This window comes from Bombina bombina, chromosome 4 (assembly GCF_027579735.1).
Source record: "Bombina bombina isolate aBomBom1 chromosome 4, aBomBom1.pri, whole genome shotgun sequence".
Taxonomy (NCBI): Eukaryota; Metazoa; Chordata; class Amphibia; order Anura; family Bombinatoridae; genus Bombina; species Bombina bombina.
The window spans coordinates 338,325,686-338,347,770 of NC_069502.1; the positions used below are offsets into that span (position 1 = coordinate 338,325,686).

General features: G+C 37.3%; 1 protein-coding gene across 1 annotated transcript in view; it reads right to left on the reverse strand.

The window, feature by feature from the left end:
• Positions 1-3,036, reverse strand: part of VEPH1 (ventricular zone expressed PH domain containing 1) — a 971,752-nt gene extending 968,716 nt beyond the window's left edge. The window contains exon 1 of the mRNA XM_053711791.1: positions 2,899-3,036. Coding sequence (XP_053567766.1) covers positions 2,899-3,036 — 138 coding nt within the window. The remainder of the gene's footprint in view (positions 1-2,898) is intronic.
• Between the last annotated feature and the right edge of the window lie 19,049 nt (positions 3,037-22,085).

The following is a 22,085-nucleotide window of genomic DNA, read 5'->3' on the forward strand; positions in this document are numbered from 1 at the left end:
AAATGATCCAAATGCACATGGCTACATATTAAAACACATTAAGTAGATGTTAGCAATATTAAATGGATAAGCATCTGTATTATACTTTCGTAACAATGTTTATTTTGCTTCCATGTAGGAACAGAAACCGTCATAAAAACATGTTTCTTTTTTTGGGTGAGTTTACTCAACCCAAGTATAGGAAAAACATATTTTTTTTATTATTCTGAGTTTGTAATTGGGGTAGCCTTACTATTTCTAATTGTTGAGCTTTTAATAGATTAAAACTCCATAGAAAAGTTAGACAAAGCAACCCGTTTTGAATGTGAAATTTATCAAGGCAAATTTTATAGGGTTATAAAAGTCCAAATTAAATGGACTGCAGACAGAACATTTTAACAATTTTAAGTGACTTTTCAATTTAGTTCTATTATAACATTTACTTTGTTCTCTTGTAATTCTTAGTTGAAAAGCATACCTAGATAAGTTCACCTCTCCTAGGTACGAGATATAGATTGTCTTTGTTACTAGGATAATCCACCCAAAAGAGGGAATGAAAGTGATATAAATAAGTTAACCTTCAGCACTTGCTACAGCAGACAATAGTGAGTAGATATGTGCGATTCGGTTCGGTTCGATTCGGAAATTCGGAAAATTCAGAAAATTCATCAATTCAGATCGAACCGAATTTCCGAATTAAAATTCTGCCGAATTTTCTGAATCGAACCAAATTAGTTCAAATTGATTCGTAAATTCGGATGGCCATTGGATTACACTAGTATTGTACAGTATGTTAGGTTAACACCTAATATACAGTATAATACTAGTCTAATCCCACCTAACACTTACCGAAATGCTGAATTTCCGAACCAAATCGAACCGAATCCAGCCGAATTTCTTCGAATCCGAATGAATCTGAAATGAATCCGAAACTAATCGATTCAGAATTTTCCGAATTTGAACCGAACTTCGAAAAATTCCGAATCGATCCGAACCGAACCGAATTTTTTCGCCATGCACATGTCTAATAGTGAGATTGTTTAAGATCATCAAAAAAAATTTTTTTTTATTGGGAGATGACTTATTGAATGCAGTTGTTAAGAGAGGATGTCGATTTGTACCAAGACGTAACAGGACTATAGGCAATTGCCTGTCTCCAAGCATGGTCCATTCCAGTCAAAAAAACAGAGCAGTTTTCTTGTAAAGGACATTATAGATGTGGAACATCTAACTGCAAGACATGTGGACATGCTTTGGTTACTAAGCAATTTCAATCCAAAGTGACTCAAAAAGTTTATCACTTGGATAGTAAATTGCGGGAATGTAATTTACAATACGTAAGTATGACCACAAGGGAGGCGAGGGTGTGGATCTAATCTGTGTTCGGCTTTGGCAGCCCATTTTATTGTTAAACATGTTGACCAGGTGCATAGTTTTGTATGGTTGGTGACAGACCAGATTAAGCGACCCATCAGAGGTGGGGATATGAATTTTCTTCTCTCATGTAGAGAAGCTTTCTGGATTTTGACCTTGAGGGCAGGAACCCCACTAGGCTTCAATTCAGAAGCAGATATAATTAATGAATGGCGCTAAAGCCTATTTCCTACAACACAGTGGGTGGTTCTTCCATCTCCCCTGCATACAATACAGGATTCACTACTTGGCCCCCCACTCTGTGAGATTGTGTGGTCTACCACTTTGTGGCTGGGCTGTTGTTGCTCCCAGATGCCTCCATTTTACAATAACAGCACTTACAGTTGACTGGCGCAGATCTGATAGGGCAGAAGTTTCATGATCTGACTTTTGGCAAAGGTAACATCCTATGGCCGTGCCTCGTTTAAAGTCATTGAGCTCTTCAGTATGGCCCATTGTACTGCCAATTTTTGTCTATAGAGATATCATGGCTATGTGTTGGTTTTTGTGCACCTGTAAGCAATTTGTGGGGCTAAAAGACCTGGGCTCAATAATTAGTAGGGGTGTCCACATATTTTTGGCCACATAGTGTGTGTGTGTGTGTGTGTGTGTGTGTGTGTGTATGGTTCTTCCGCCTCCCCACCCCTTTTTTTTTCTTTTTTTTTCACAAGTCTCCCCTGTGGTCATATTTTAGGACAATGATTTCCTCCTTGCATGACTGGTAACAGTATTTAACAAGGGACTATGATGCAATCATTGGACAATTAGTAGCATGTGATATTAGCATACTATAGTAGAATATAAGAAATAGTACATCTTCATTTGTTTCATAAGTGGCAAGATTAGTTGTTGCTGTCTTTTCCCCTCTAATAGGGGACCAGGATGCACTCATTGGACAATAAGTGATATGTAATATTAGCATACTATAGTAGGAAACTGTACATCTTAATTTGTCTCATAAGGTGCATCCTATTTTTTCATGCAAGATTAGCTGTTGATGTCTTTTCTCCCTCTAAACTTCATAAATAAAGCTGTGTGGTGTATTCAATACACACTGGATTATACATGATTGTTTTCACAATAGCCTGAGATGTTATGAAGGAGTTAGGAGGATATATGTTCTCACTATGGCAATTCTAAGCATATCACATAAATTTCCCGGAAGAAGGTGTGAACCGAAAAGCATCTGACTGTTTTTTCTACTCGCATGTAGTATTTTTTTTATTATTTCTTACAAAGTTTCCATGTACTAATCAACTATTAGTAGCTAGCTGGTGATTGATGGATACACACATATGCCTTTTTTATTGGCTCGTCAGATGCATTCAGCTAGTTCCCAGTATTGCATCGCTGACTTTAGCAATTTGTTTAATCCTTTTGCAGTCCCTTTTTCTGTTTTGAATTTGTATGTCCCTTTAATGGACTGAACAAGTGCCCTTTGATATAAATTAAATAAAAACAATTTGCTTTAATATGTAGTTTTTTGTTTATTTGTTTTTAACTTACCTCTGAAGAAGATATTTGTCTAATTTGTTCTAGAGCTTCAGATAAACTGTCTTCAATCTCAAAATCATCCAATGAAAATAAGTCACCAGCTCTTGAGAGATCTTTCTGTCCCAAAACCAAGTTAAACAAATGATGCATGTTTTTCCCCCACAAATGTGCATATAATCCTAGGAAGCACCTTCAAAATTGCTTATCATTCTTGCAGACTTTGCTTGCCTTTAAATATTCAGGATCTTCCATGATCTGAAAATAACATATTTGTAGCAAAGTAAATTCCATAAAAATACATATTAGACAGTAATGTAAAGATACAGTTATTGAGAAATGAATGTCTTTTTTTTTTTCATTTTTATTCAGTTTCATAATTGTACAAACATATTTCAGATAATACATCAATCATAGACGCTATTGCAAATAGCACTTGTTGATTTCCTTTTAAATTAACAAGTGAATCTAATACCTTCATTTTTCGTATTTCTGTACAACCTCTAACCTATATCTATCTTAGCATAGGCAGGGATAAAAGGGGAAAAAGAAAAAGAAAAGAAGAGAGAAAGAGAGAAAAGAAAAAAAAATCAATAGAGATGCTGTCTCCAGTATATAGGGTATTTATCCGTTAGTATCAATTGCAAAAAAACAGGTGACTTACGAAAATAGCCTAAAAGCTGCAGTTGGACTTCCCTTGGCTGATCAAGAATTACTTTGTCCCATTTTGCCTTAAACATTTTCAACTTATTCTCTTAAAATATTAGGGGATTATGTTGATCCAGGACCATTTGATATCTAATATTATGTACAAAGGAGGCTATGCTAGGGGCCTTCTGGTCTTTACAAGCTCTGCAAATCAACTGTCTTGTTAATAAAATTGCAGTGTTGATCAGGGATTTATTCTGTACCTTCTCATGTACCAACAAGAAAAAGATATGTGTTGGCTCAAAAATTAACCTAGATGGCAAAAAACTATTAAACCAGTACTCTTATTTGTTTCCATAATTTTTGGATTTTTGGGCAAGCATAAAAAACGTGAAATAGATCCGCTGATGGAAAGTTACATCTGTGACAGACCATATAATTTTGGGTGTTCCACTTTAAGATTCTTTTAGGCGTGACATATGCTCTGTTCAGGAGTTTATAATGTGATTCTCGTATCGCTATATTGGTTTCGTAATTCTGATAAAACATTTTTTAGAAAAATTCCAAATTAATTCCTGGAATATCACGTCTCCATAAAGAATAGAGCTTATTAACTTTGATTTCTGCTTCCTTAAGTGCTAATGTTCTGTATAAATATGTTAATTAATAATTACCTATACAATATCTATTGCTAATTATATCCAGCGGCCCCAGCGACCATGCCTTTCCTTCAGTAAATTTCTGACTATAGATGAAATGTCTAATTTGTAGATAAGCAAAAAAATATATTTTATCTAAGTTGAATTCTTTGGACAATGCATCAAATGTTCTAATGTGTTTAGTTATTGGATCGAATAACTGTATGAGTGATTTCAAGTTATTAACGGACCATACACTGAAAACTGGGGAGGTATACCCACTTTCAAAGTCAGGATTTCCCCTAATGGGTAGATATTTAGAAAATATGTGGTTTACCTCCAAATGCTTACAGACTTTACTCCACACTAGAATAACATTAAAGATTGTATATTTTAAGGTACAATCTCTAATACTTTTAGGTCGGCTTATATGCAGTAAAGCTTTAAGGGAATACGGGGCAGTTGTTGCTTCTTCTGTTTTATAGTTTGTAACGTTGGCTTCAGTTAACCAATCCATAGCTATTTTAGCCAGGCATGCCAAGTTATAATTTTTGATGTTAGGAAAAGCAAATCCGCCCTTATCTTTATCATGTATTAATCTTGATAGGGAAATACGTGGTTTCGTTGGGGCCCAGAGGAATTGGCAACAACTGGCGTTAAATTTTTGAATGTCAAGTTTTTTTAAAAACATCGGAATATTTTGTAGCAGGAATAAGATCTTTGAGAATAATCACATTTTTATTAAGGCAATTTTTGCCGAGAGTGTGAGAGGTAATTTACTCCATCTTTGCAGATCAGCAAGGCATTTTTGCTACATAGGTATATAGTTAGCATCATACCATTCTTCTGGATTTTTAGAAATAATAATTCCCAAATATTTAATATTTCTTTCCGTAGATTTAAAAGGGTTCTCTGTAAGACTATCTTTATTTTTAATTACCCATAGAATCTCTGATTTAGAGTGATTCATTTTATACCCGGCAAACTTACTGAACTCTGCTATAATATTCAAAAGTATTGGTATATTCTTTTTGGAGTTCCTTATTTAAAATAGAATATCGTCTGCATATAGTGACAATATAGAATTATGATTACCTAAGTTTATGCCTTGTAGTCTATCAGAGCATTTTACTGCTAAGGGTTCTAGGGCGTTATTAAATAATAGCGGGGATAGTGGACATCCTTTTCTTGTTCCTTTATGTAGAATTATAGCTCGGGAGAGAACATTATTTGTGCTAAGGAAAGAGACAGGATTCTGATATAGTAAAGATATATAACTAAGAAAGTGTCCTGAAAAGACAAAAAATTTTAGGGCTGTGAATAAGTGGTCCCACAGGACAGAGTCAAAAGCCTTTTCAGCATCTACAGTTAATAAGGCAAAATCTTGTTCTCTGTTCTGTGCACCGCCATTGCATGTTCAATTAGTGTCAATGCCTTTCTTATATTTTTTTGAGCTGTTCTACCAGGCATAAAACTGGTTTGATCTGGATGTATAATCTCTCCAATGACACTTTTTAATTGCTTGGCTATTATATTTGCTAAAATTTTGTAGTCATTGTTTAGAAATGAACTAGGTCTATACAAGTCCATTAAATTGGGGTCCTTATCTTTCTTAAGTATAAGAATAATATTAGATGCAGTAAAGTTTTTGGAGGGTTTATAATGGTGTACAAAATATAAATTAAACAATTTTGTCATGGTGGGGGCAACTGTATCTAACAGAATCTTATAATATTCAGCTGGTAATTGATCGGGGCCTGGTGCTTTACCCATAGCAATTTCATTAATTGCCTTCACTGTTTCTTCTACCGTAATCTCTTCATTAATCAATAATTATTGATCTGCAGAAATTTTGGGCAATTTAAGGTTATCCCAAAAGCGTTCTTTCGCCTATTACCTTCTATGAGTGAATATATTTCTTGAAAAAAATTAAAGAATTGTCTATTAATGTCCTTTGGGGTATTATATTTATTTCCCTCAGAGACAATTGTCCCAATATAATTATTATTCTTCGTGCTTCTAGAAAGATTAGCTAACATTTTGGCAGTTTTTGGAGAGAACCTCCCACAGATTGCTTTATTTTTTAGATCCTCTTGAGTCTGATGCTGGTCTAAGAAAATCTCTCTTTCAGTTTTAGCTTTTTTATAACTATTCCAGTTGTCTCTATTAGGAATTTCTATATATCGTACTTATTTTTAAGTTGATTTGTCAGTTGTAAATCCCTATTTCTGAACTTTCTTTTCTTTTTTAGCATGTATGCCTTTATTTCCCCTCTAAGATAAGCCCTCGCCGCCTCCCAAACTATTTCTATTTTAGCCAGGTATTCTTTATTAAAGGAGACATAATCCCTCCATTTTTGTGTCATCCAATTCCTGAAGTCGACATTCAAAGACAGGAAGGAGGGGAAAAAAATTTCCACGCTGACTTTCCCATTTATTCCCCAACTGGATAGATAAAGAAATGATTGCATGGTCTGATAAAATTATATTTTGGATGTCTGTGTTAATTTCCAGATGTAACAGTCCTTCGCTCACCAAGAACATATCAATTCTTGAGAGGGTACGATGGGTTTTAGATTCACATGTAAAAAGTCTTTCATCTGGGTGTTGTATTCTCCATATATCTTTTAATTAAAGACTTTTAGAAAAATTAGATAAAATGTTTGCTTTTTTTGGATCTGTATGTCCTGTTGGATTTGAGTCTATCCAGTTGGGGAACAAATACACTATTAAAATCTCCTCCGATAATCATCTGTGCATCAATCAAATTAATCAGCTTAGCAAATAGTCTATCCCAAAAATAAATCTGTCTGACATTCGTTTGGCGCATACAGGTTACATAACGTGTACCGGGACTCATTTACCTCAATTTCTAAGATCAGACATCTACCCTCTACATCTTTTTATTGTGATAACAGTCGGAAGTCTAAATTTTTGTTAAAAATACATGCCACCCCCCTCTTCCTATTTATTGCTGGCACAGCTATTACCTCTCCAACCCAACCTATCCTTAATTTTTCAGCTTCCTGTTGGCTCAGATGCATTTCTTGTAAGAAAACAACATAGGGTTTATAGCTTTTGAGATGGTGAATTATTTTTTTTCTCTTGGCTGGCGAGGAGAAACCCCCCACGTTCCAAGAGAGAAACTCAATAGTATTTCTCATCTATCTCTTACAAAAAAATATTGGAGGCAGCATTCCATAGAAGCGAAAAACGAGAGAATGAGGAAGAGAGAGCGAGAGGAGAGTGAGAAAGAAGAGAGAGAAAAAAAAGAGTGAGAGGTACAAACTATTCTGTTTAAAAATTCTATGATATATTCTATTCATCTTTTTACTGTAGATTGTTATTTTCCATAAACTGCTTAACTTCCTCTATCTTATTTAAAAGAATAGTATTGTTGTCTCTAAATATTTTTATTTTGGCAGGGTATATCATGGTGGCTTGATAGCCTGCATTAATCAGCTGCGTACACCAAGGGGCCATAGCTCTCCTCTTGTTTAGAGTCTCTGCAGAAAAATCCTGAAACAACAATTTTTGTTCTTTATTTATTTCTACGAAGGCTTTTTTCCTATAATATAGTAATATTTTTTGTTTATCCTGAAAATTTAAGAATTGTATTAGAACTGGTCTTTTTGACTTTATGGTGTTATCCTTTCTCGTATTGGTTCCTAACCTATGTACCCTTTCTACTAAAATCCCTGAGGTTGTTGGGGGTATATCAAGAATCTGTGGTAAGGTATGTGTGACAAAATTCATAAGATCAGCAAATTCCGTAGGTTTCTGGTAGTTCCACTATTTTAAGATTATTTCTCTGTGACCTGTCCTCTAGGTCGTCTAGACAGGACTGTAAAGTTTCTATTGTTTTAGTTTGTGCATTTAGCGTATTTTGTTGAGTATGTTTCAAATCATCTAGATCAGATATTATATTTTCTATTTCTACTAGTCTATTGGGTACCTGTTTAAGTTTATTTTTTAGGATTGCTAACTCTCAGCTAGATTATGAGTTTGGCATTATGTGTGAAAAAGCATCGTTATGGCCCATAACGGTGCTTTTTCACTAACGCTGCTATTACAAGTCTTGTCAGAATAGCTGTACCGCACACTTATTTGGCCGTCACGCATAGTCAGTACCGCACTTTAAGAAAATTCCTTTTTCAATGAGACTTCCATAGCGCCGGTATTAAAAAGTTTGCTGTGAGGTCAAAAAGTGAGCGGTACAGCCTAAAATGACAAGATCCGTACCGCCATCTAAAGTCAGTAGTTATGAGTTTTATGCTACAAAGTTGTACCATAAAATTGTTAAAAAGTGCACTAACGGGGGGGGGGGGGGGGTTTCTGGGCAGCACCTTGAATGGTTGCAATATTAGTTGCTCTGAGTGAAGCGCTGATAATATGCCTTTTATCTGTGTTTAAGAGGTTCATCCACCTACCTCACCCTGATATCTAAGGAATACACATTAAGCTGAATTGAATGATACCACAATATCGGGGATTTCACTCTAAATAACTGATCCGGAACGTTGAGGCCTAAGGCAGGCTCCACAGTGAGAGGCTCTCAACAACCCCCCCGGTATCTTGTACGCCGAGTACGCAGTGTGATATCACTGAAAAATTCCACTACTATCAAAACTTCATGCAAGTAATGGAGAAAGCACAGTTTATTGCTACTCTGAGTTCAATCTTAGAGACCTACAGGACCCAGCTATGTGACCGCATAGAGAGGGCATTCCGACCTGACTTCGGCTGCCACGTGGAATCAGGGGAACATTCGCAAGCAGCAACCCTACCCAGCTACCGTAAGGAGACTTACATGGAAGGAGAGGGTGTTGCCACGGATGCCAGCAGTGGCGCAGAGATCAAAACCACTTTTGGCGAACACGAGGTGAAGAAACAACAGGGAGTGGACACCGCTAGCACAGAGACCACACCATATGTTCCGGAAGCTGAAATAATGCAGCAGCGATCCTCGAGTGAACAGACCCAAGCTATGGCACTCTCACCGCTACTTTGGAGGACCCCGGACCACAGCCCCTGTAACACTGTGAGTAAATATAGGGGAGAGGTCGGGCAGAGCATAATTGGAGGAGTCCGATATAGATCAGCGCCTCACTTGTTACCACATAAAGCTATCCCAGTAACTTGGGGCCTAACTGGGTCTGATGACCGTATCGTGCCTACAACAGCCCCCCTGCAGGAGGTTGGTGCCCTCACTTACCCGCATACTCCTGGGAATGTATCTTTGCGGCCGAGACCGCCCGCTGACTACATGCAGAGTTCAAAGGAGGAGTACAGCCTGCAAGCTGAGAGACGATTCCCAGATCCCACCAGATATGAAATAACACTGATATCGGCGTCTCCAGGTGAGATGGGCTGGGATACGGCCATAACCTATCGTGCTCCCTGCAGTGGTCTCGCTGTACCGCCTCTCCTTTCTCAATGGCTCAGCGGGGACCTCTTCTACTCACAGAACGCAGCTGGTGGCTCATTAATGCTGGACATGCTTTGGCGGCAGGAGACAATTGCCCACAAGAACATTCCTTTCAGAAAGTACGGGCCGAGCCACACAGCAGCTCTTGCATGGCCTGTCACTGGCCGGGGAGGCTCTATCCCACCTCACTTGTCTCCTAGCTCCGGAGTGGGCTGACATCATAATCCAGAACTAAGGCTTGGTAAGCGCATTGGTTCCTTGAGGACTTATTCAAACCCCCCAAGTCTTCCTCTTTGATGTTCTATCTACCTGTACATAGTTATTCCTTTGGCCCCTATACCTGGTGATTTAGCGATCAGTGAACTGAGGACCTTATGTGACTTTCCTTGCCCTATCTAGAGCTCCTGAGCAATGCACGCCTTTTTTTTTTTTTGCTTGTATTTGGTCTCTGGGATTCAGTGCAATTGTGTGTCTCTTCTCAGGATTAACTCCTAGCATTCAGAGTCACCCATGAGCTATGAATCTTACCACATATGCAGTCGTATAGATTGTAACAGTATATACTATGTTTATTGCTAAGTAAGTCCATCAAGTAGAGCAAACTTCCATGTAGAGCTATACTATATGTAATATATTTGTATTATTCAGAGGCTCCCCCAAAGGGTTAATGAGAGAAGTCCCTATTGCTCTAACCAAGATCTGCTGTATTCCTTGATGTATTACACACATATAGCATTTTATCCTAGGCTCAGATAGGAATTCTCACTGTTTAGAAGTCTCACTTTTATTGTAACTGCTGACTGGTCTGGAAATCCCCACGCTATATACCCTCTCTATTTGTTATAAGTGAAATCCCGAATGTAATTTGGGGGGTCATATACATATTTGTCCCTGGTCTCTAGTCTTCTTCCCATGTATAACCAATTAGCAAGCTGTTGTCCTCATACTACTTTTCGTTGTGCATCTCATTTTTTAAAATATTATTATCATTATAGCTCTAAGGTTCCAAGAGAGGCCCTATATGTTCCACTGTTTCCACTATATTTCTATGTGTTTAATGCAACCCTCCTGTTATTTTTCACAATTGATGTGGTGGGGGTCCAAAAGTGACCTCACTTGTGTTTTGGAGGAGGAAAAACGAGGATTAACATTTGACATTGTTTGTTCTATTCTGCAAGTTCTATTTAGATAGTTGGCTACCGTATTGTATACCACTTTATCCCCTTACGTATTTATCTGATATGTGTCATCTCACTGCTATGGAACATATTGTCAATTTACTACAAGATGCATGTATGTTTGTTTTTTAATCCTCAATAAAAAATATATTAAGAAAAAAAAAAAAAGTGCACTAACACCCATAAACTACATATTAACCCCTAAACCGAGGCCCTCCCGCATCACAAACACTATAATATAATTATTAACCCCTAATATGCCGCTCCTGACATCGTCGCCACTGAAAAAATGTATTTACCCTATTCCGCCGCTTTCCCACATCATCACCACTATAATAAAGTTAAGGTACCCCTAAAAAACGCCGCCCTCCCACATCGCAAACACTATTTAAATATTATTAACCCCTAATCTGCCGTCAACCCACACCACCGCTATAATAAACCTATTAACCCCTAAACCTAACACTAACCCTAACGTAACCCTAACCCTAAGACCCCCTAACTTAAATATAATTAAAATAAATCTAAATAAAACTTACAATTATTACCTAAATAATTCCTATTTAAAACTAAATACTTACCTGTAAAATAAAACCTAAGCTAGCTACAATATAACTAATAGTTAGGTTTTATTTTTATTTCACAGGTAAGTTTGTATTTATTTTAACTAGGTAGACTAGTTAGTAAATAGTTATTAACTATTTACTTACTACCTAGCTAAAATAAATACAAACTTACCTGTGAAATATAACCTAACCAGCCTTACACTAAAAGCTAACATTACAATAAAATAAAATAAATTAAATTAATACAATACATTTATCTAAATTACAAAAAAAAAATAAACACTAAATTACACAAAATAAAAAACGAAATTATCAAAAATAAAAAAGAATTACTCCTAATCTAATAGCCCTATCAAAATTAAAAAGCCCCCCCCCCCCAAAAAACAAACAAACGTAGCCTACACTAAACTGCCAATGGCCCTTAAAAGGGCCTTTTGCGTGGCATTACCCCAAAGAAATTAGCTCTTTTACCTGTAAAAAAAAATACAAACGACCCCCCCAACAGTAAAACCCCCCACCCACACAACCAAACCCCCCAAATAAAAAAATCTAAATAAACCTAAGCTAACCATTGCCCTGAAAAAGGCATTTGGATCGGCATTGCTCTTAAAAGGGCATTTAGCTCTTTTACTGCCCAAACCCTAAGCTAAAAGTAAAACCCATCCAATAAACCCTTAAAAAACCTAACACTAACCCCCAACGATCCACTTACAGTTTTCGTGACCGGACATCCATCCTCATCCAGGCGGCAGAAGTTTTCATCCAAGTGGGCAGAAGTCTTCATTGAAGCCGGCAGAATTCTTCATTGAAGCCGGCAGAAGTCTTCATCCAAGCGGTCAGAAGTCTTCATCCAGACGGCATCTTCTATCTTCATCCATCCGGCATCTTCTATCTTCATCCATCCGGCGCGGAGCGGGTCCATCTTCAAGACATCCGGCACGGAGCATCCTCTTCTTCCGATAATCAACAAAGAATGAAGTTTCCCTTTAAGGTACGTCATCCAAGATAGCGTCCCTTACATTCTGATTGGCTGATAGAGTTCAGCCAATAGGATGAAAGCTCAATCCTATTGGCTGATTGCAACAACCAATAGGATTTTTTACCCTTTGATTAACTGTCTTGCTTTTTATATACTTACTACAGCTAGAATATTGTGCTCTTTATAAATAAGTTAGGCTATTTTGCCTTTTTCTAGGTTCAATGTGCCATAAATTAATCCTTTGATTTTAAACGTTATATAGACTAAAAAACTGAACCATTTTGTTGAGGGATCCTCAACTGCCCTTGACACATTTGAAGCACTTGAGCCTATAATTAAATTCTACTAATAAAAAAAAGAACACTAATATTTGTTCACAGCTCGGGTGCCAAACAAAGAAAAAATAGCACCGAAACAGTACAGAAATACTTTTCCCAGACAATATATCAATCTGCCATCAATCTATTCTATTGGTTTTGACTCACTTCTGTCAGAAGATACTTATGCATGTATATCCAGATACCTTTATATATAAAAATAACCACACAAAAAAAAAAAAAGAGACAACAATTAGTGATATAAATATAAAGCCTTCCAGGCACAGCTTTTTCTCAGGGAAGCAGCTTCAAGCTCTTGATATAGTAAGAAAAGTCTCAATAAAGCTGTTTATAGAGGAGGAAGCAAGTCTCTAGTTCATAAAGTATTGCATATAGCTTTTTTAATGCCTTTGGTGCCTATAATGCCACTCTTCGTTCCAATTTACAGTCAAATGGCACTAGCCCAGCTAACTATCCTCTCCTTTTTCTATGATAGCTTGGTTGTAGTTAGCTTTAGCGGGAAAAACTGGGGCTTATAACACAGATATTAGCTGTTTACCAAAGTGCTCCTCTTAACATGTGTCCATTTTAAACACAAGGACGATATATAAAATGGCAGTCTCTTTAAGCACATATCACTTCCCAGAAGGATATATAACATAGATAGTACTTATCTTGTTGCAGGGTTACTGTGTACACAACAGCCGGTCTACCTTAGCAGAAACTTTAGTAACACATTCCTTAGATTACCATAGTTGCCTTTTCTAGGACCTGAACACTCCGTAAATCTCCGATAGATAATGTTCCTCCTACCCCAGGACACACAATGACATGTTTTACAGTATCTTTAGTGATTTCTTTAAATATGTCTCCGGGGTTCTGGGAGGGTGTTAAGGATAGCTGTTAGCCAGGCAGGATAAACGTTACCAGCAGTTTTTAACCATTGACACTGCAAGATCTCCTATCTCGGTGCTATTGGTATTAATTCAAGATGCTATCGGCCACCTCATCTATTATGTAGCTGCCGGGGGTCCTGGGAGTATGATACTCGCTGCTGCTTTAAGCCTGCGTATTTACCAGAGACTTCCTTCTTTTCATTTGTGCTGCTGTTTGTACCTCTGATGGCTCTAGCCATGTAGCTAGCTTGACTTCCCGGGATCCGGATAGTAGTCTGGGCGAAGGACAGCTCCTCCGCCTCCTTTACTATCGTAGCCAGGGGTGCCTATCTTCTTTTGCACTCCAATGGCTGTGGATATCCAGGAGAGACCTATGTGCGGATGGAGCACTAGGAACGCCAGCTTAGAAATTAATGTCTTACACTTGAATTCATTTTTTATTTTTTCATTTTATATCCGCAATTAAGCACTTAAAGGGACATGAAACCCCTTTTTTTCTTCTTTCATGATTCAGATAGATCACTGGTTTTCAAACCTGTCAGGCCTCCCCAACAGGCCAGGTTTTCAGTATTACTTTGGATGAGAGCAGGTAAAATAACCATGTTTACTAATCAGATGATTATTTAATATAGTTGTTGTTTAAAAATGGATCCATCAGTCAAGGGGGAGTGGCAGCGACACTCAGAGTTGTCTTAGCGGCACGGGCAGATACTTCCAAACAGCCGAACTGTCCCTGATTGGCAAAGAGAGCTGCAGATACAGAGCTTGAAGCGCATACTTTTGTGGGCTCTATCAGGATTCCTCCTTGAACCTGCAACGAAGCAATACCCTTGTGTTGTAAAGAGCTGCCCTGTGAGGGCTCCAGCAACAGTCCGCTGTATCAACCCCGAATTAGAAGGCTGGAAAATTGGATACCTTTCCACTTTGGAACACCGGTGTTCCTCCCCCCACCGATGCTGCGAGGGGGGGATCCAGACATACGCTTTACTTGAAGCTCCTCTCCTTGGCCCAAAAGAACTGTTACACCAGATCCCCATGGATAGGGGCCAGGTACTTTTTTTTGTAACAAAGGAGGGGAAAAAAGAGAAAGAAAAAGTGAAATCCTATCCCACTTTAAGTAAAGCTGTATGATTACTATATGGACTTGTTTAGCATAAACCTATTTTTGTTACATGAATATATATAGAGGTGTATAAGACAGGGAAAAGGAGAGAAGACAAAGGGAAGGGGGAAAAAAGGGAAAAAGAGGAAAACATTAAGGGAGGGCAATAGGAGGAATTTATAATATGGGTACAATATATTTCAATCTGCATTAAGGTACTTGTTACAAACTTGTAAAATTGATATCCCCTATTTAATTAATATAGCTCTGGTTTCAGTCTAAAACTTATAATCTGCTAAAAAGGGCTCTGACACTTGATTTATTGCCCTCTTTCCTCTTCATAGCTAACGAATAGAGAAAGAGGCAAAAAGAGGAAAAGAAGGGGAAGGAGGGCAATAACTGTCTTATTGTGATTATAGATCACTCAGATAAAGTGAACAAAAGTAAACCAATAAATGAATGTCTGCAAGTTTTAAGAACACACGTTTTGTATAAAGAAAAAGGGAAAATGAAAGGGGGAGCTTTCCCCCAATCCACAAAAAAAGTGCTTAATGATGATTTAGATTATCTCATAGAGATTGCTATCTAGGCCTGTAAATTTTAAATTTGGTATAGGATTGTTATCTTTTTCTGACCCTAGTCTGTGATCAAAAGGAATATCACTCATTAGAAAAGGGTTTCTGAATTAAGACATTTGGTTTGTTGAAAGACATAGTTAAACTAAAGTAATATTTAGCTTACAGGCTTTGATTAAAGAAGAAAGGGAAAAAAAAAAAAGATTATTTGTAAAGTATAAGACCTTATCCCTGAACTATAAAAACTCTATTTATTAATCTGTTGCTGATAAGTAACTAGATTAGAGATAATCTGACTATTTAAAGACATATCAACAACTCAGAAATACTTGTTCTTTTTTATCTTTTTCCTGAGAACTTTAGAAATTCTATCTGATCCCTCTTGATTAATTAATAATCAAGAGGGAGCACCAAGAGAGGGTCTAAAACGAGATAAAAAATAAAAAACTGTGTTTCAGTGGTCACTGAAAGATAAATATCAGCCAAAAACAGAGCTACTAAGTCCTAATTGAATACAAGAAGAAGGAGAGAAAGAAAAAGAGAAAAAGAAGAGATAAGGGAGCAATTAAATTACTTATTAGTTTCACATTTATACACCTAATTTGCACACCCTCCCCCTCACAATACACATTCCCAACACTGATAAAGAAAAAAGAGAGAGAAAATATATTTTATTTTTTTTCACACTTTATTAACACATGGATAATTTTTTTTCCACAAACACAAAAACTCCCCCCTCCAATATGGCTGGGAGATCACGAGAAAAGAGAAATAAAACCACGGTAGATACCACAGTAGACATGCACCCCACTAACACGACTACTCCTCAGACAAATGAACCAATAGACTTACAAGCTTTAGTTACAAGCATTTCAGAGGCCCTGACACCAAAATTTGACCTTCTCAGGAATGAAATTAAACAGGATATAAATGTACTTACAGTAGAAATTTGTCAGTTCTCAAATAGATTAACAGAGGCAGAACAAAGAATTTCAGAATTAGAAGACAACACAGTAACCTATAAGACAGACATAATGAATTCCAAGCTCATAAAAGTTCAGGCAAAACTAGAAGACTTAGAGAACCGCGCTAGACGCAATAACTTTAGAGTAATAGGGGTACCCGAACAAAAACAATATGAAGACCTTGACAAATTGTTAACCATAACATTGCCCCAACTTCTACAAATTCCCCAAACCCACCCGCGGATAGTGCTTGAGAGAGCCCATAGATTAGGATGGCAGAACCCAGACAGACAGGATGCCAGACCCAGACCTATCATTGCCAAGGCACTTAACTACCAGGATAAACTTTTACTATTACAGTACTTTAAAAAGAATCAGCCTAAAACACTGGGGGGCGCTAAAATTATGTTATTTCAAGACTTCTCAGCAGAGACCTCTGCTAAAAGAAGAGATTTGGCCCCACTATGTACTAAGCTGATAAGGCAGGGTCACCGCGCTACTATTATATATCCAGCGAGACTGAAAATAACAATTGATAATGAGACACAATTTTTTGACTCCGCGAGAGAAGCAGAGAGATTTATCACTCAGCAGCTCCCGACGGAACAGGATAGGGCCTTAAGCTAATACTTATGTAAGCACATAGCAATTAAATAAGATTCAAAAGTATGGCTAAGATTATAAAAGTTACTTCAAGGGCCTTGACAAGGCTAAAAGTTTTTGACCATGTTGACTATTGTATGAAAAGGGGGAAATTAATTTTAACTTTTTTTTTTTTTTTCTTCATTATTATTTTTTAGATGATAGAAACAATAAAGGGTTTTAAGGTAGCTTCTTGGAATATTGGGGGTTTAACATCACCTATCAAACGTAAAACCATAATTGCCCATTTAAAAAACACAGACATCGCCTTCATACAGGAAACCCACTTAAAAACAGAAGAAGTTTCTAAATTAAAAAGTTCCTGGGTCAAAGAGGTTCTTGCTTCACCTAGTAGTCAACGTAAGGGGGGAGTGGCGATATTATTGGGGAAAAAAATTAAATTATCAAATTAATCATACAAAAACAGATTCGGAGGGGAGGTTCCTAATGGTAAAAATTAAAATAGATGCGACATTATATACACTATGCAATATCTATGCCCCCAATGTTTTCAGTTTTTCCTTTTGGGACACTCTCCAAGCTAATATAATGACTTATGCAGAGGGATTCTTGATAATAGGAGGTGATTTCAACATGTCACCTCAATATCCTTTAGATAGATTAAGACACAAGAATTCCTCTCTCAGAACCAAGAGGGATAATTTAGAATCTAAGATGTTTTTAAAACTCTATCAGAACCTTAGGGTCACAGATATATGGAGGACACAGAACCCAGACTGCAGAAATTATACTTGTCTATCTAAGGCACATAAGTCGCTTTCGCGGATTGATTTATTTCTTGTGGATGAAAGATTATCTAAATTGAGACTAACCGCAGGAATCCTCCCTATTTGTATCTCAGACCACGCTCCAATTTTTCTAGAATTCTGTCCCACTAACACCACCCCAAGATACTCCAGATTCTTTTTACCAACTTACCTAGCAGCAGACCTTAAGTTTAAGAATTGGCTGAATACCAAATTCCAAGAATTTATTTCATTTAATAAAGAATATATAAACCGTCCTATTATTTTTTGGGAAACTGCTAAAGCAGTATTAAGAGGAGAGATTTTAGCCTATAGTATAAGCAGAACAAAAAAATTTAAGATCAGGGAAAAAGAAATCTTGAAATCTATTTCTAACTCATACAACTCTTACCTGCTAGAAAAAACGTCTGAAAATTGGGCACGATATATACAAGCGTTGAAAGTGAGGGACTCATTCCTATTATACAAGACTACCCAGAAAGATTTAAAATTTCAAGCTAGAATGTACAGATACGGTAGTAAAACAGGAAAACTCTTAGCTAGTCTAGTAAAAAGGGAGAAGCAATCCCCAAACATTGACTCTTTAAAGAAAGAAGGTAAAGCTATAACGGCACCAGATGAACTCCTACAATATTTTTCTGATTATTACCAAGATTTATACTCTTTAAAGGTTTCGAACTATACAGAACAAGAAAACTTCCGGGGAAAAATTACGTTTGAAACTTTGTCTTCAGACCTAATTGAACCCCTTAACTCTCCTATATCGGAAACTGAAATTTCTAGAGCAATACAAGACCTCTCTTTTAATAAAGCCCCGGGCCCGGATGGGCTTCCCAATGAATTTTATAAAATGCTTTCTCCGACAGTATTACCATATTTATCTTCAGTATACAATGATATTTACATAAAGAATAATATTCCACCATCGAGCTTTACGGCCTCATACACTACCTTAATACTTAAACCAGGGAAGGAGTCTGATAAGAAAGAATCCTACAGGCCCATAGCATTGTTAAATGTAGACTATAAAATAATGTCATCAATTTTAGCCTCAAGATTACAAATATTGCTCCCCAAAATTATCCATAAAGACCAGGCAGGTTTCATGTTTAAACGAAACTCATCGGCCAAGATAAGGGAACTTTTTCTCACTATAGATTACCATAAAACCAAGGAGGGGGCAGAGAGGGGGGATGAGAGGGGCCCCCCTGATTCAGCAATTATATTGATAGATGCGTAGAAAGCCTTTGACTCAGTTCATTTCGACCATCTGCTACATTCTTGTCAACAATTTGGCTTTTATGGAAATTTTCTTAACATCATTAATAACTTATATAAAAAAGCCTCCACTAAATTGTTAGTCAACGGACTGATCTCCTCAGATATCTTTCTCAAAAGAGGAACTCGTCAAGGGTGCCCTCTCTCTCCCCTTCTCTTTAATATTTCCATCGAGCCCCTAGCCATATTTATTAGGCAACATCTTAATGGCATTAAAATCGGTAAGAAAGAAATGAGAATCGCACTTTATGCCGACGATATTTTAATATACATTTCTAATACCTCTATAAATATTCTTAAGTTAGTTTCTATTATAGAGCAATTTGGTTCATTTTCGGGCTACAGGGTAAACACTTCAAAAACTGAATTACTCTGGATTAAGCAAACTAAGGCCTAGATTTGGAGTTTGGCGGTAGCCGTGAAAACCAGCGTTAGAGGCTCCTAACGCTGGTTTTAGGCTACCGCCGGTATTTGGAGTCATTCAAAAAAGGGTCTAACGCTCACTTTTCAGCCGCGACTTTTCCATACCGCAGATCCCCTTACATCAATTGCGTATCCTATCTTTTCAATGGGATCTTTCTAACTCCGGTATTTAGAGTCGTGTCTGAAGTGAGCGTTAGAAATCTAACGACAAAACTCCAGCCGCAGAAAAAAGTCAGTAGTTAAGAGCTTTCTGGGCTAACGCCGGTTCATAAAGCTCTTAACTACTGTACTCTAAAGTACACTAACACCCATAAACTACCTATGTACCCCTAAACCGAGGTCCCCCCACATCGCCGACACTCGATTAAATTTTTTTAACCCCTAATCTGCCGACCGCCACCTACGTTATACTTATGTACCCCTAATCTGCTGCCCCTAACACCGCCGAACCCTATATTATATTTATTAACCCCTAACCTGCCCCCCACAACGTCGCAGCCAGCTACCTACAATAATTAACCCCTAATCTGCCGACCGCAATGAGCCGCCACCCACATTATAGCTATGTACCCCTAATCTGCTGCCCCTAACACCGCTGACCCCTATATTATATTTATTAACCCCTAATCTGCCCCCCTCAACGTCGCCTCCACCTGCCTACACTTATTAACCCCTAATCTGCCGAGCGGACCGCACCGCTACTATAATAAAGTTATTAACCCCTGATCCACCTCACTAACCCTATAATAAATAGTATTAACCCCTAATCTGCCCTCCCTAACATCGCCGACACCTAACTTCAATTATTAACCCTTAATCTGCCGACTGGAGCTCACCGCTATTCTAATAAATGTATTAACCCCTAAAGCTAAGTCTAACCCTAACACTAACACCCCCCTAAATTAAATATAATTTTAATCTAACGAAATTAATTAACTCTTCTTAAATAAATTATTCCTATTTAAAGCTAAATACTTACCTGTAAAATAAATCCTAATATAGCTACAATATAAATTATAATGATATTATAGCTATTTTAGGATTAATATTTATTTTACAGGTAACTTTGTATTTATTTTAACCAGGTACAATAGCTATTAAATAGTTAAGAACTATTTAATAGCTAAAATAGTTAAAATAATTACAAATGTACCTGTAAAATAAATCCTAACCTAAGTTACAATTAAACCTAACACTACACTATCAATAAATTAATTAAATAAAATACCTATAATTATCTACAATTAAACCTAACACTACACTATCAATAAATAAATTAAATACAATTCCTACAAATAAATACAATGAAATAAACTAACTAAAGTACAAAAAATAAAAAAGAACTAAGTTACAAAAAATAAAAAAATATTTGCAAACATTAGAAATATATTACAACAATTTTAAACTAATTACACCTACTCTAAGCCCCCTAATAAAATAACAAAGCCCCCCAAAATAAAAAAAATGCCCTACCCTATTCTAAATTACTAAAGTTCAAAGCTCTTTTACCTTACCAGCCCTGAACAGGGCCCTTTGCGGGGCATGCCCCAAGAAGTTCAGCTCTTTTGCCTGTAAAAAAAAAACATACAATACCCCCCCCCCAACATTACAACCCACCACCCACATACCCCTAATCTAACCCAAACCCCCCTTAAATAAACCTAACACTAAGCCCCTGAAGATCTCCCTACCTTGAGTCGTCTTCACCCAGCCGAGCCAAATTCTTCATCCAAGCGGAGCAAGAAGAGGTCCTCCATCCGGTAGAAGTCTTCATCCAAGCGGGGCAGAAGAGGTCTTCCATCCGATTGAAGTCTTCATCCAAGCGGGATCTTCTATCGTCATCCATCCGGAGCGGAGCGGCAGCATTCTGAAGAACTCAGACGCGGAACATCCATCCTGGCCGACGACTGAACGACGAATGACGGTTCCTTTAAATGACGTCATCCAAGATGGCGTCCCTCGAATTCCGATTGGCTGATATGATTCTATCAGCCAATCGGAATTAAGGTAGGAAAATTCTGATTGGCTGATGGAATCAGCCAATCAGAATCAAGTTCAATCCGATTGGCCGATCCGATCAGCCAATCGGATTGAACTTGATTCTGATTGGTTGATTCCATCAGCCAATCAGAATATTCCTACCTTAATTCCGATTGGCTGATAGAATCCTATCAGCCAATCGGAATTCGAGGGACGCCATCTTGGATGACATCATTTAAAGGAACCGTCATTCGTCGTTTTGTAATTATTTTAACTATTTTAGCTATTAAATAGTTCTTAACTATTTAATAGCTATTGTACCTGGTTAAAATAAATACAAAGTTACCTGTAAAATAAATATTAATCCTAAAATAGCTATAATTTAATTATAATTTATATTGTAGTTATATTAGGATTTATTTTACAGGTAAGTATTTAGCTTTAAATAGGAATAATTTATTTAATAAGAGTTAATTAATTTCGTTAGATTAAAATTATATTTAATTTAGGGGGGTGTTAGTGTTAGGGTTAGACTTAGCTTTAGGGGTTAATACATTTATTAGAATAGTGGTGAGCTCCAATCGACAGATTAGGGGTTAATAATTGAAGTTAGGTGTCGGCGATGTTAGGGAGGGCAGATTAGGGGTTAATACTATTTATTATAGGGTTAGTGAGGCGGATTAGGGGTTGATAACTTTATAATAATAGCGGTGCGGTCCGCTCGGCAGATTAGGGGTTAATAAGTGTAGGCAGGTGGAGGCGACGTTGTGGGGGGCAGATTAGGGGTTAATAAATATAATATAGGGGTCGGCGGTGTTAGG